Source organism: Miscanthus floridulus, chromosome 17, assembly GCF_019320115.1.
Source record: "Miscanthus floridulus cultivar M001 chromosome 17, ASM1932011v1, whole genome shotgun sequence".
In the NCBI taxonomy this organism is placed as follows: domain Eukaryota; kingdom Viridiplantae; phylum Streptophyta; class Magnoliopsida; order Poales; family Poaceae; genus Miscanthus; species Miscanthus floridulus.
Window position 1 is genome coordinate 87,315,913 of NC_089596.1, and position 14,055 is coordinate 87,329,967.

The 14,055-nt window shown below is 45.7% G+C and overlaps 2 protein-coding genes across 2 annotated transcripts; one reads left to right on the forward strand and one right to left on the reverse strand.

The window, feature by feature from the left end:
* The first annotated feature begins 602 nt into the window (after positions 1 to 602).
* Positions 603 to 4,588, forward strand: LOC136518899 (probable prolyl 4-hydroxylase 4). The gene is made up of 7 exons (XM_066512595.1): positions 603 to 966; positions 1,086 to 1,143; positions 1,251 to 1,355; positions 2,667 to 2,724; positions 3,326 to 3,501; positions 3,663 to 3,720; positions 3,822 to 4,588. The coding sequence occupies exons 1-7, from the start codon at positions 791 to 793 to the stop codon at positions 4,115 to 4,117; spliced, it is 927 nt and encodes a 308-aa protein (XP_066368692.1). The 5' UTR covers positions 603 to 790; the 3' UTR covers positions 4,118 to 4,588.
* Positions 4,589 to 6,596: 2,008 nt separating this feature from the next.
* On the reverse strand, positions 6,597 to 8,316 carry LOC136518483 (non-specific lipid transfer protein GPI-anchored 2-like). The gene is made up of 3 exons (XM_066512142.1): positions 7,805 to 8,316; positions 7,553 to 7,657; positions 6,597 to 6,974 (listed from the first exon to the last, which is right to left on the reverse strand). Exons 1-3 carry the CDS (start codon positions 8,202 to 8,204, stop codon positions 6,844 to 6,846), a joined length of 636 nt encoding a protein of 211 aa, XP_066368239.1. The 5' UTR covers positions 8,205 to 8,316; the 3' UTR covers positions 6,597 to 6,843.
* Positions 8,317 to 14,055: the final 5,739 nt, after the last annotated feature.

The window sequence follows — 14,055 nt, forward strand, 5'->3', positions numbered from 1 at the left end:
AAGTGTTTCAACTATTTTCAGACGTATGTTGTAAATATTTTCTCTAGATATTGCAAAAGTAGATATGGTGATGCACGTGTTGTAGTGGACCCCATCTGCAGCAGCTGCCTGTGCAGCTGGGCCCGTCTGCATGCGCCTGGGTGTGGAGGGGGCGCGACCAGCCAGTGCGGAAACCGTATGAGCGCAGATCGAAATAGTGCGGGCATGGGACACAGAACGACACGGGGCCCCACGTGAAGCAAGCGTACACGCGCAGGCATTCGGACGCAAGCCCCGTCCAAAGGTATGGACGCTAGTCTTTTCGGTTAGTTTTTATTATTATTATGTGTTATCATACCTCACGTTCTTTTCTAAACTGTTGTATAGGCTCTCATATCCCGCTCTTCTTTCTCTTCTTCTCTTTTTCGCATCAGAAAAAATACTGGCTAGGCTGCTCAGTTGCTAACTACGGTTAGAATTTTTTACGAAATATTTTTTTTTTATTTTAAATAAAAAACGAATTAATTAATAATCCATTCCAAGCAAAGGCGGAGAGGCTGTAATAAAGAGTGTTAAAGACTCTCGGTTCCTTCCGTCGCGCGCTGGCCGTTCGATCGACGGGGCGCGCATTTGAGCGGCGGGGGTCTCTGTCTCCCTACCCGTGGAACGTGGCGACCACTCGCCGCCGCTGTGCCTGTGCTAGCGTCACCGCGCGCCCAGCTCTTCCCCCCTCTTCTTCCGGGACAAGCGATCTCCCCTCCCCTCCCCTTTCCCTTCCCCGTGGGCGAGAGATTTTTTTTTCTCTGTTGCAATGAAGAGTTCTCCATGGGCGGGGGCCCGCCCTCCTGCCGTCGTGCAGCTCCTCCTCTTCCTCGCCTACCTCGTCGGCCGCGGCGGCGCTTCCGGGGGAGGCGGCAAGGGCAGCTCGGTGTACCCGGCGGCCGTCGTCTACCCGCATCACTCCCGCCAGATCTCCTGGAAACCCAGGTAGGGAACCCTCATCACCGTTCCATCGCTCGGTGGTTCTGCCTGTATGCCATCTCGATTTCATCGAAAACAAAATGAGATGTGTCTGACTGGCGATCCATGGTGCTTGTACGGCCCAGGGTGTTCCTGTACCAGCACTTCCTCAGCGACGACGAGGCCAACCACCTCATCTCCCTCGTCAGTGCCACTCTCCCGCCCCCAATCCCACAGAACGCTTGTCTTCGCTTCTCGATAATGCCCAGGCTCGACTGAATTTTGGGATTTCCTCGCTTTCATCTCTTCAGGCGAGAGCAGAGCTCAAGAGGTCGGCGGTCGCTGATAATATGTCCGGCAAGAGCACGCTCAGCGACGTCCGCACCAGCTCCGGCACCTTCCTCAGGAAAGGCCAGGTTAGGCCCTTCTTACTTTCACTGTTTGGTTAGACTGTCTCTGCTAAACAAAACCCTTTTCCCGGGCTTGCATAGCAATCGTACATGCAAACATTGTTTTATAAAGGATATGCCATAGATATTGCACAATGGAATTGCATCATCCCCAACAAGAGGCATCTCACTAGTTCGAGCATCCAAATTACCCTTGGAACGTTGGAATGCATACCTTTTCAATGAATGTGTTTGCCTGTTGCTCGTCCTAACTAGCGGATATAGTTGCTTTGTGTTCAAATCAGGCTACAGCCCATTTTAGCCTGTTGGCCATGGTGAGTACTTGAATCAACTTTATCGGTGTACAAGATATTCCTGAAGAGGCCAAGAGGGGCAAGCAAAAATCAGAAAATGCTGTTGTGATTGAATGAACTAGAAGAATACCCCGCGCGTTGCCACGGGACTTTCTTAGTAGAAATATTTTTTTTATATATAACATTACTATATGGTACCCTACTATACATATATATGAGATTGGCTTGCATATTATTTCATTGCATCGGATTTTGTAAAAATGGGTAACCTAATGGAAGAAAAGCCAATAGAATATTAGATCCCATTATAGATGAATAGGATGATAAAACAAATATCATATGTAAATAGCTTATGTTGATAGATTAAATATTAATAGTATTATGCATAATAGAGATGATATGAACAACTTTTACAATTAATAAGGGATGACATGGATAGCTTGCATGAAAGGGTTTGTAAGTGGGGCACTTAGTGGGGAATGATGTGGACACTTTGCATGAAGAAATAAAACATCTAGCGGGGTTTGGCTTTATAGGAGTATATAGATGAGAATCGGGAATTCTGAAATATTATATAAAGCTTTCCGATACTGCCATTTAGCCCTATGACCCGAATTCCCCTATGGCCCAAATTTATAATTCTGATTGCTGGAACTGCTACTTTGAATCAGAGTTCCCCCTCCCTTTAGGATTACGAGTTCGTACCTCTGTGTATTTATGTTTCATCGCATAGGCAGGGAAGAAAATAGTCTTCTGATCGATCTGGTCTATTAGTGAATGCCGAGCATCTCCTTGGCATGCATATTAGAATGAAAGATGGGATTTGACTGTATCTTTATGGGAATTTTTCATGTTCTTCCGTCTAAATAGAAGGGTTGGGACGATCTGCTACTGATAAACATTTTGTATTTTCTTACATCTGGTGACTAATAGTACCTAGTGTCTGAGTACAGTACAGTCAGCTGTTGAGGCATTTCTCTTGTTCGCATGGTTCTTACTTGAACAATGTTGCTCAAATTTGTAGGATCCAATTGTTGAGGGTATAGAGGACAAAATTGCTGCATGGACATTCCTTCCAAAAGGTTGTGGTTCTCATTGAGGCATTAACACTGTACTTTTATATTCTTGCATTTTGGAGGCACAAAAATCCTAATACTAGTGCTTGGCAGATTATTCTCACCATTGTTTTTCCTTTTGTTGATTTATATCTAGTGCTTGACAAGTTACATGATAAGAATACTAGCTCACAGTTTCCAGAACTCTTTGTTAAGAGCCATGACCATGCATGTATTAGAATCATGCCTTTAATATAGTAGTAGTCTCTAGAAATTCATGTCACACTCCCTTTCTCTGACACTAATGCACGCAATCTGATGTCAATCAGTTGGCTGTATGCTTAATTCAATTGGGGAGTCAAATCTAGTATGTCACACAACCTAAAGAAGCCAGACATGTCCCTTCCCTTAGCGCTGAGCTATATGACCTAATTTTGAGGCTTAGTTTGTCCAAGATTTTTCTAGCATCTATTCAAATGTTAGGCCGTCGAAAACTCTGATTTGATAATAGGGTGATTGTTTTAACACATTTATGTAGTTACCCTTCTGTTTCGTTGGACCTGCCAGAACAATGAAAAATTCGTATCGCTATTAATTTTTTTTCTTATGGGTGTTCTATTCTAATCAGAGAATGGTGAAGATATCCAAGTCCTAAGATATAAGCATGGGGAGAAGTATGAACCGCACTATGATTACTTCACTGACAATGTTAACACTGTTCGGGGTGGTCATCGCTATGCTACTGTTCTTTTGTACTTAACTGATGTAGCAGAAGGAGGGGAAACAGTTTTCCCCTTGGCTGAGGTAAATTTTCTTCTATTTTCAGTGACATTTTAGTGTTTAAGAAGATGGTAGAGAGTGGTTAAGAATTTCTTTTGCTTTTCTGGCTACATGTGTCTATCATGTCCATTTCCTATTTTATTTTGGGCTCATATTAAATAATGATCTACATGAATTCTTAAAAGGAACTCGATGATGCTAAAGATGCAACCTTCTCAGAATGTGCTCAGAAAGGCATTGCAGGTATTGCATTTTATCCAGAGTGCCTCTTGGTGTTCCTTATTCTTGTTTTCTTTGTATGCCATCTGACATATTTCTCAATTGGCCTGAAACTTCTTCCTCAGTGAAACCACGAAAAGGAGACGCCCTCCTTTTCTTCAACCTTAAGCCAGATGGCACCACCGATTCAGTGAGCCTCCATGGTGGTTGCTCAGTCATAAAGGGTGAGAAATGGTCAGCTACGAAGTGGATTCGTGTGGCCTCGTTTGATAAGGTCCATCACCCACAAGGCAGCTGCACTGACGAGAATGAGAGCTGCACGAAATGGGCGGCCCTAGGGGAGTGCATAAAGAACCCAGAGTACATGGTGGGAACCGCAGCATTGCCCGGTTACTGTCGGAGGAGCTGCAATGTGTGCTAGGGTCAGGATGTGAGAGGACAACGGCCTGTTGGAACCATTGATCTTGACACAGGAACAGGTTACACCAAGTTGTTTTGCAAGGGTTTGGCCTGGATTCTGCTGGTTTTTGTTGCTCCCTGCTCCTGATTAGATATTGGTTTTTTGGTTACCACGGTAATCAGGCAGGAGCTTGGAAGAGTACTCTTTGTTACTGCATACCACTTGTATCCATAATCCGCAGTCTGTTCTAGATCTCCTGTATCTCACATAAAAGAAATATGTGATAGGTTATGCTGGATGGAGATGCATTTAGAACAAGCCCTAGTATTTTATTTATTGATTTATTAGATTGCTTGGTTCTGCTAGCTCATAATTTGTACCAGAATCTTAAAAAGTTCTTGATTTGTTGTCATTTGTAACCTTTGTCGATATATGGTGAATATTTTTGAAAATCCTACGAAATCAACAGATCTCTCCGATCCTACAACTTAAGCATTCGTGTGCTTTGCTTATGGTATGCAATTGGTATCCTAGGCTCCCAGCGAACTAATGAGGAACTGTGATATGGCTACAGCCAAAGCCATTGACGTCAAGCACAATAGCATGCCACTGAGCTACTTTGGTGGTGCGGCCAGCGACGAGCAAGAAAGTGGTGGTGGCATCACTTGTTCTTGGAGGTAAGAGGTGGTTTTCATCGCGAATTCTGCATCACTTTGTTCTGAGCAATCCTGTATTACCAATTTGCAATTTACTCTCCCTGACCGAAAACGCGCAAAATAAATGATTATGGCCAACTGACAGAATTGTTTTTTCTTCGGACGGAACCAAATGACAGAAAGTCAGTGGATCTGTGATCAGGATAGCTCGATCAGTCTCACGTTCAGGTCTTCAGGATGGTCAGACACTGGACTGCCTTGGTTCAAGGGACGGAATTCAATTGAATGCCCAAAAATTCTGGCACAAAATCAAAGATATAATATATGTGTTAGATATATTTACACATCAAGCCTCTCTCTCCTTGTTAAAACAGGCTTCTATCAGTATCATCCCATTTTCTTCTGTTTCATACCCTAATAAATCTCGTGCAATGTCCATCCAGCGATAACCCGAGCAGTTGAAAGCTCCAATCTGTCACCTCCTCGTTCCATCATTAGTCATGGCCAAAAGTGCAGCCACAACCATGGAAGATGTGGATGTGGCTGGCATAGCACATACTCCCGTCCTATAAAAAAAAGAGTATGGAATTTGTGCGGATCAGTTTTTTTTTTAAATTTAACAAGGTTTGTAGAAAAATATTAACAACATTTGTATTTTCAAATAAGTTTATTATAAAACTATATTCAACGATCTATCTAGTGATGCTAATTATATACTAAAAATATTAATGTTTTCTATATATTTGGTTAAAGTTAAAAATATTTGACTTTTCATAAAGTAAGAATGATAATTTTTATAGGAGGGAGTGGTAGGAAACAAGGAGATAGTCTTTTTATTGGTTCAAAGAAACTGTTGAATGGTAGATTTAGTGGTGAATGGTTGCTTCTATTTTTTTTTTCTCTGAAAAAATGATTCAAATTTTATTTTATTTTATTGTAATGTAGTAGAACATAGAGTACATTGTTTAGAACCTGTTATTGATCGACCACATGGATCTCGTGAAAAAAATGAATACTCGTGGACGGTAGCACTTTGGAGTTCTCAGGTCGAAGTTTGAACATACATGTTTTGAGTTTTGACTCTGCTCCCGTTACCGTCAACATGTGCAGGTTCTTATGTACAGTATGATCAACGGATCCACGGCCGGTCCCCATGCTACGCGTTCGACTTGGGGCACAACAGGCCGTGGAGTTGGAGTGCGGTGAGGACGGCATCATCAGTTTTTTTCTTCTTCTTCTGAATGTGTCTGAAGCCGTAAAGGAGGGTCAGAAAGTTACAACTGACTCATCTGGCATTCTGGCCATCTCATGAATTCTCCTCTTTCATTTCCCCTCTCAGTTCAGCCCACCCAAGTACCCAACCCAACCGAATCCCGGCCACAGCTGCACAAAATCTTTTTAATTGGGCGCTCCTTGCCGTTGCAGTTCTGGCCACAACTGCCTCTGCCTGGCCTGGCGATCGCAGCGGAACTGCCGGAAAGGCTCTGCCGCCGAGGCGCCGAGCTCAGTGGCGTCACATGGGATGGCCATGCCCATGCATGGGAGCGCCGCCCAACAAAGCGGCGGTTGGGGAATTCAATTCAGTGGACGACGGGTCATCAACGCAACGGACTGACGTGCTCGTTTCGTCCATCCACTCGCCTCGCTGAATTCAATGCAGGCGACGCCGCACCGCGAGCTGCAGTGCGCTGGCCTCACCCCTCACGTCGGCGGCGTTGCTCGATCTGCAACTGCATGGGAAGATGCGATGCGACCGCCGCTGGAATTCAGTGATGTGCTCGGCCGAACTCGTGAAGATATGCGTACGTACCCAATCACATGGAAGGCGTGAATGGAAGGAACAGTGCGCGTGAACAGGATCACTCAACTGAGCGAGCGAGGGAATCCAAATCCAGGGAGTAATATGTCACACTACACGTGAATGCATGGGACCAGGAATCTCATCTCGGCTGGCAAGAAACAAGGCTAAAGCCCAGCCCACGGTATACGTACGTACAACAGAGATCGAGCGGCAACGTAGAATAGAACATGATAAAAAGCATGTACGCAATGTCTGTCCTGGTTGGCAATGTGGAGACGAAGGTCATCGATCTAGAGCATCCCGCTGACGGCGGCGGCGGCCAGCGGCAGCATGGCGAGGGTGACGAGGTGGCTGCCGACGGCGGAGGAGCGCCGCGCCGCGGTGCTGGTCGACGACGGCGGTGAGGCCAGCGGCGATGTTCCTGCAGAATAATGCACATGCATGTGTGGGCTCATTATTATTAGGATTTAGGAAGCAGGCAGGAGATTTAGGCCATGTTCGAATGAACTTATCAGCCGTACTGTTTTAACGAAATAATAGTATTTTTCTCTCATAACAAATCAGCATCAGTATTAGCATCGGCCGGCCGTTTTTTACGTCCAGCCGAACAGGGCCTTAGTTTTGTGATGGTCATTAAATACGTGACAAGTACATGAGCCTAGCTAACAACAAACTGTACGGCGCGTCAAACCTACAGACGGTAGATCGTGCACAACAAGCACAAGAGCAATGTACTGCTAATTCGATCAATGAGTTTTGATGAGAACATTTTTCACGGCACGAATCGAACCGATCAAGTTGTAGGAGTACATTTAATTAGCTAGGATGGAGCATTATTCGTTCCTTTCAATTCATATTTTCATCTCCTGCTAAAATTTATATGCTCAAACAGCTAGGGTAACAACTAACTATGCCGTGATTTTGGGCAGCTTGCATCTACTCCCTCCTACACAGACACAGTATTTTAATAATAATAACCACACAAGATGATGTGCTTACCTGGGAACTGTGGGCCCTCCCCGGAGGGAGAGATGCCTGACATGGGCGAGGGCGACCCTGACATAGGCGCTGCAGCTGGGCCCACGCGGACGTCATACCCTAAGGCTGCAATTTTGCATCAAGTAGTAACCCACAATTATTAGCGCGCGAATTTATATTACACTACCAAAAAAAACAACACGTACGACGATTGTGCAGTGCAGGTGCAGCAGAGTGCAGAGACTGACGGGGTGACTCACGACACGAACTCACCTGTGCAGGTGGAGACGGGCGGGGTGGCGACGCGGCAGATCCCGGGGAGCGCGAGCGCGCGGGCGTTGTCGACGGCGATGCCGTAGGAGTCGGCGGCGCCGGAGAGGAGCTCGCAGAGGCAGACCGGGTTGGAGTCCACGAGGCCCGCCAGCTCCGGGCAGCACGGCGTGTCGGGCCGCCGCGCCGTGCTCCCCTTGGTCACGTACGTCAGGCAGTCCGACATGTTGAGCAGCGAGTTCATGCACGCCGAGTCCATCCCGCCGCCCGCGGGCCCCGGCGCCGCCGCCGGCGACGGCACCGGCTGCGCGCTCGCCGACGACGGCAGCAGCAGGAGGAGCGCTAGCATCGACGCCGCCGCCACCGCAGCCCACGGCCGCCGCGTCGTCGTGGCGACCACCATGGCTAGCTGTGTGCGGTGTGCCTGCGTGAGCGAGAGGTAGCTAGCTAGGTTTGGGCAGCCGGCTTGGGAGATGGCGGCCGATGAGCACTTGTGTGCACTGTGCAGTGCAGGGGATGGATCGGATGGATCAATAAAAAAAGATGGTAACGCCAGCGGTCCTCAGCGTATATGCTCTAACTTTTTTTTTTCCTTCGTACTACTAGCGCGTTTGAGCTCTAACGTCGTTAAACTGTAGGTTTGAAAAGTCAAAAATACATTTAAGTTTAAATATGTCATTATTTTTTTAAGCATCTTAACGACTTTAAATGAAAAAACTCAAAACTAAAAAGTTGTAGATCTCATCGAGATCTATAATTTTTATATAAAAATTATTTTTATTTAATTCCGTAAAAAAATATGATTTGATATTATTAATATATCTTAGAAAAATCATATTTTTTTCGTAATTAAATAAAAATAATTTTTATATCAAAATTATAGATCTCGACGAGATCTTCAACTTTCTAGTTTTGGGTTTTTTCATTTAAAGTCGTTAAGATGCTAAAAAAATTAATAACATATTTAGATTTAAGAGTATTTTTGACTTTTCACACATCCAGTTTGACGGCGTTAGAGCCTAAACTGACGGTAATGACATGGAGGAAAAAAAAAAAAAAAAAAGAAAGTTGAAACAGTAACGCTAAACTTTTCCAGAGATTTACATGACATTACGATCTTTTTTTTTAACAGCACACAAGAAATTTCCCCATCAATAAATTCGGAGGTGTCCGAGCGATGAGCGTGGTTTATATATACACAAGGCCAAGGCAGCCGTGTATCCTGTAGCGTACGTAGCGGTGCACGCCGCGCGCGCGCTCCGTGTGTATGCGTTCCTGGCCGTTCCGATCGATCCGACGGGCACAAGCCCCTGGAGTGGACAGAGCTGCGGCCAGCAAGGCAGCAACAGCCGCCGTGCTCGCCCCGCCCGCCGGACGACGAGAGGTGTGGCTGGCTGTGATTCAACGGCGATCGCGATGCTAGCTTCGGTTGCGCCCAGATCGAGAGCGGAATTAATTGGGATGGTTAGTTTCTTGGTGGCGCGTACCGGCCGCGTGTATTGCGGCGGAGCTGTACGTGTACGGGCCAGTTTAGTTCCACCCCATTTTGTAAATTTTTTCAAGATTCTTCGTCACATCGAATCTTTAGATGCATGCATGAAGTATTAAATATAAATAAAAAATAAAATTAATTACACAGTTTAGACGAAATCCACGAGACGAATCTTTTAAGCCTAATTAGACTATGATTGGACACTATTTGTCAAATAACAACGAAAATGCTACAGTAGCATTTTGCCAAAAATTTTGGCATCCAAACAAGCCCTACGTGTCGGGGGGGCCTTAAAATAGCTGTCTGTTTGAGCTCGTGGCTGGCACTCTGGCAGGTAGGCGCCAGGTTGTGCCGAATGCCATTGCCGATATATCGATCCATGATGTACTCCATCGTGCGTGCGGGGCCACTCCGCCGTTAGTGACGGGCTGACGGCAGCAGGAGCACCGTTTAGAACGAACGAACGATTCGCGGCAATCGACTGGCCATCATCAATCAATGGAACGCAGCGATTCCGGCTGATTTCCTTGTTCACGTCTCGGCGGCGGCATGGCGTGCAATGGCGGAATGGCACGGATTGCGTGTGACCCCGCTCACACCGTCGTCGTCGTCGTCGTTATGGCCACGGGCGCCCGCGCGCGCGCTGATCTTCCTAACAACTGGCAGGCTAACGTAGTAGCAACATGCATCGTCTGGAGGCCGTCGGGAACCCCTGGCCTGGCGGGACTGCCCTTTGGAAGGCACGTATACGTACAGCCGTACAGGTCACTCCACTGTATATATGGCTGTATGCGTGCGCGCGGAATCGGCGAGACGCCCATGCCGCTGCCGCCTAACCGGCCGGCCGGTGACGCGTGTTGTGCCCAAGGTGGAAGGTGCGTGCCACGGTTTAGGGGTGGATCGGACAGTGAATAAAGTTTATTGATGTTAGATGTCGTAGTCGTAGGAGTGTTCGGATACTAATAAAAAAAATAAATTATGAAATCCGTAAGTAATCTGTGTGATGAATTTACTAAGCTTAATTAATTCATCATTAGCACATGTTCACGGTAGCACCACATTATCAAATCATGGACTAATTAGGCTTAAAAATTTGTCTCGCAAAACAGTCTCAAGCTGTGCATTTAGTTGCGTAATTAGTCTATATTTATTACTTCATGCATGTGTCTGATGACGCTTAATTAGGTCACACACTCGATAAGAAGCTAGATCGCTCGATGTAAGGTCTAGCCGATTTTTAGATCGGCCGACGTCTAGGGGATAACCACACCTGGACATTGTGTCTCGAGCGATGAGCGTGATACGCAAGACACGTTGCCGGAGGAGCCTCGCCGAGAGCGCGATACGCAAAACACACTGACGAGGTCTTCTGAGACCCGAAACCCCACACGCCGGGGAGGGACCCTGTCGGGGTGTGCGGTGGCTAGGGGTTGCCCAAGCCGGCCTGACCGCTCTAGAGCGTCGTCGTCGTCGATCCTCCAGCCATGCAGCATCGATGAAGAACGAGGAGAAGAGGTAGAGAGGAAGGGAGGATAAAAAGAGGTAGTAGATTGATTTGTTGTGTTTTTTTGTGTCGATTGGATAGATGGGAACTCAATCGGCCATGATCCTCTCATATATATAGATGGGTGGTCTTATCCTAGTAGGAAACCTCTCCAAGACTTATTTTTCAAGTTTCCCACGGGCTTGGAAGAGTTAGGATCGAGTTTGGACTCTCCCTGATTCGGACTGTGAAAATCAAAAGTTCTGACAGGGGGTCAGAAGTTCTGATTTTCGCGCAAACCTAGTACCTCCAGGCAAGCATCAGAAGTTCTGATAGGGGGTCAGAAGTTTTGATCTTCGCACAATGGACAATTTTGATTGTCAACATATGCCCCCCTGTTTTTAGGTGAATGATGCATAAACCTGAAAACACCTATCAAACACAAAACCAAACAGCGACAATACCCATCTCATCGGCTGCTCAGTGGCTAAGGACGATGTATACATCAGCCATTTTTGTTCTAAGAGCGATATATGTATCAACCATTGTTTGGAGAGCACTTAGGTTTCTTGCCAAACACTTAGAAAATACTTTTTCAAGTACCTTCCGTTGAATGCTCTGTTGAGACGTCCACCTTTCAATGTCTCTAGCAAATAAGAATTATCGAATATCACTTTGATCACTTTGTAAGGACCTTCCCAATTTGGTGACCACTTACCAAACTGATTGCTCTTCGATCCAATTGGTAGTATGATTTTTCATACTAATTCTTCCACTTGGAAGGATTTGCTCTTGACTTTCTTGTTGTATGCTTTGGCAACTCGAGCTTTATTTTTCTCTATTTCCTTGAGAGCTTTTAATCTCACATCAGTCACCTCATCGATGTTATCTATCATCAAATCATGATACAAATTCACCTCGACAAGCAACACGGCCTCTTGACCATATACTAATTCAAAAGGAGTAACTTTTGTAGCACCATGCCTTGAAATGAGATGTGCCCATAGAGCCTCAGACAAAACTTCATGCCACCTCATTGGATTCTCCTCAATCTTCTTTTTGATGAGCTTGATCAAAGTCTTATTACTAGACTCAGCTTGGCCATTCGTTTGAGCATAGTATGGAGATGAATTGAGCAACTTGATCTTATATAATTCGACAAATTCCCTCACCTCTTTGGACACAAACGATGTCCCTTAGTCTGTAGTTAATGTTTGAGGGATGCCGAATCTATGAATAATATATTCAATGATAAACTCAATTACCTCCTTGTGTGTCATATTCTTCAAATGAACTGCCTCGGTCCACTTAGTAAAGTAACCCATAGCAACTAACACAAATCGGTGTCCCTTCGAAGATGGGGGATGTATTTGGCCAATGAAGTTTAGCCCCCAACCACGAAAAGGCCATGGTTTAATGATAGGATGAAGCATACCAGCAGGTACAAGCTAGACATTCCCAAACCTTTGGCACTCCTCATAACCTTTGTAGTAACGAAAACAATCGGCTATCATATTAGGCCAATAGAAACCAGCTCTACGCAATAACCACTTTATCTTCGGGATCGATTGATGCGTACCACAAATACCTTTATGGACTTCTCCCATAGCCACTCTTGCCTGATCAGATCCTAAACACTTAAGCATGAAGAACCGGTGGTGTTGATGGAGAATTCTTGAGAAGCATGATTAACTTAATTTATAATCGGCTTCTAAATTTTGTCATGCATATGTCGGTCGTGGTCTAATGCCAAACCCAACGCCAATTTGCTCATATGGGTTGGCCGACGTAATCCCCTGTCTAAACAAAATTTACACTATATGATGATATGGAGCCGATCATCAATTGGCTCTAGAGAAACAGGAACAAAGCCTCCTCTAATGACTCAAAACCAGCAAGGTCTCTCCCTAACAAGCAAATCATATCATCATGCCCCCAAGCAAAGGGGCATCGGCCATGGTATAAGCCAATGAGTCTGCATGGACAATCTCAACTTCATTATTCACCCACTGAATGAAGAACCGATGCAAGCTAGAAGGCACACATTGATTGCTATGAATCCATTCGCGCCCAAGAATCAAACTATAGTTCCCTTGCATTTCTGCAATGAAGAAGGCGGTGGCCAATGTTTTGCTCCTGATAGTAAGTTTCATCAAGGCAAATCCCTTGGCCAAAATAGAATTCCCTCCAACACCTTTGACCGTCCTCTTGGTCTTAATCAGCTCCTCATTAGATCCGCCAAGCTTCTTATAAAGTGGATATGGCATTAGATTTATTGTGGCTCCGTTATGCACCAATATGTTGTTGACTACATTGCCATGAATGAAGCCCTTCACATGTAGTGGCTTGAGGTGATTCACATGGTCTACTGGCTTCTAGAAAATAGCTTGACCACCTCTAGAAAGCTTCTCAACACCGATGGGGACCAGATCAACAACAGCGAGAATCGAATCAACTGGAGATACCCTAGAGGCACCCAAGCCTAAGAAAGTTGGCTCAGCAGACTCTGAAGCTGGCTTAGCCGACTGGGGGTTAGCCAGGGCAGCATGTACAGGGGGAGTCGGCTCAGCCGACTCAGGAGTCAACTGAGCCAACTGGGAAGTCAGCCCAGCTGACTTTGAGCAGGCAGCTGGTTCTTTCTTGCTTGATTGAGGGAAAATTGGGTCCTTGTTGAAGATTTCTTTCCCCATCTTTGTTAGCCCTTCTTCCTTAAGCTTCTTGCAACGAGCACACTGGAGTTTGCACTTTTGTGTTCTCGACAAACCTAAAGGGCACCATGTCGATTGGAAGTTCTCAAGAGCCGATGTGCTAATACGGGCTTCATGATTATTAACTGTAAGGAAAATGGACCATAGGCCCATTTACTTTAGATTTTGGTGTTTGATGACCAACACAACTAAATTGGACTAATGAATTTGCAAGTGATTGTTTTGTAGTTCAATTGGATGCAAGATGTGACTTGGACAAAGGTGACATGGTGATCTGATGATCAACACCTCAAAGAAGACCTTAGGAGCACAAGAGAAGACCTAAGATATCAAGCAAAGTTTAAGCATAAAGATAGGAACTAAGCCGCACGTAAGATTACGAAGAAACGAGCTCACAAAGGTGACCAGACGCTGGACCGGACGCTGGAGAAAAGCGACCGGACACTCCGATCAGGAGGCTCAGCAATAGCAGCAGCGACCGGACGCTGGACCGAACGCTAGTGGCAAACCGACCGGACGTAGGACAGCAGCGTCTGATCGAGTATAGAGAGGTTCCAGAGCGGCGAATTTG

Bases quoted from the DNA above. Each gene is read 5' to 3' on its own strand.
- LOC136518483 (XM_066512142.1), bottom strand. From the start codon at position 8,204: ATGGTGGTCGCCACGACGACGCGGCGGCCGTGGGCTGCGGTGGCGGCG. The intron at 7,658-7,804 runs GTGAGTTCGTGT...GCAAAATTGCAG, and splicing joins GCCCGTCTCCACCTGCACAG to CCTTAGGGTATGACGTCCGC. The intron at 6,975-7,552 runs GTAAGCACATCA...ATTATTCTGCAG, and splicing joins GGAGGGCCCACAGTTCCCAG to GAACATCGCCGCTGGCCTCA.
- LOC136518899 (XM_066512595.1), top strand. From the start codon at position 791: ATGAAGAGTTCTCCATGGGCGGGGGCCCGCCCTCCTGCCGTCGTGCAG. The intron at 967-1,085 runs GTAGGGAACCCT...TGTACGGCCCAG, and splicing joins CAGATCTCCTGGAAACCCAG to GGTGTTCCTGTACCAGCACT. The intron at 3,502-3,662 runs GTAAATTTTCTT...AATTCTTAAAAG, and splicing joins CAGTTTTCCCCTTGGCTGAG to GAACTCGATGATGCTAAAGA.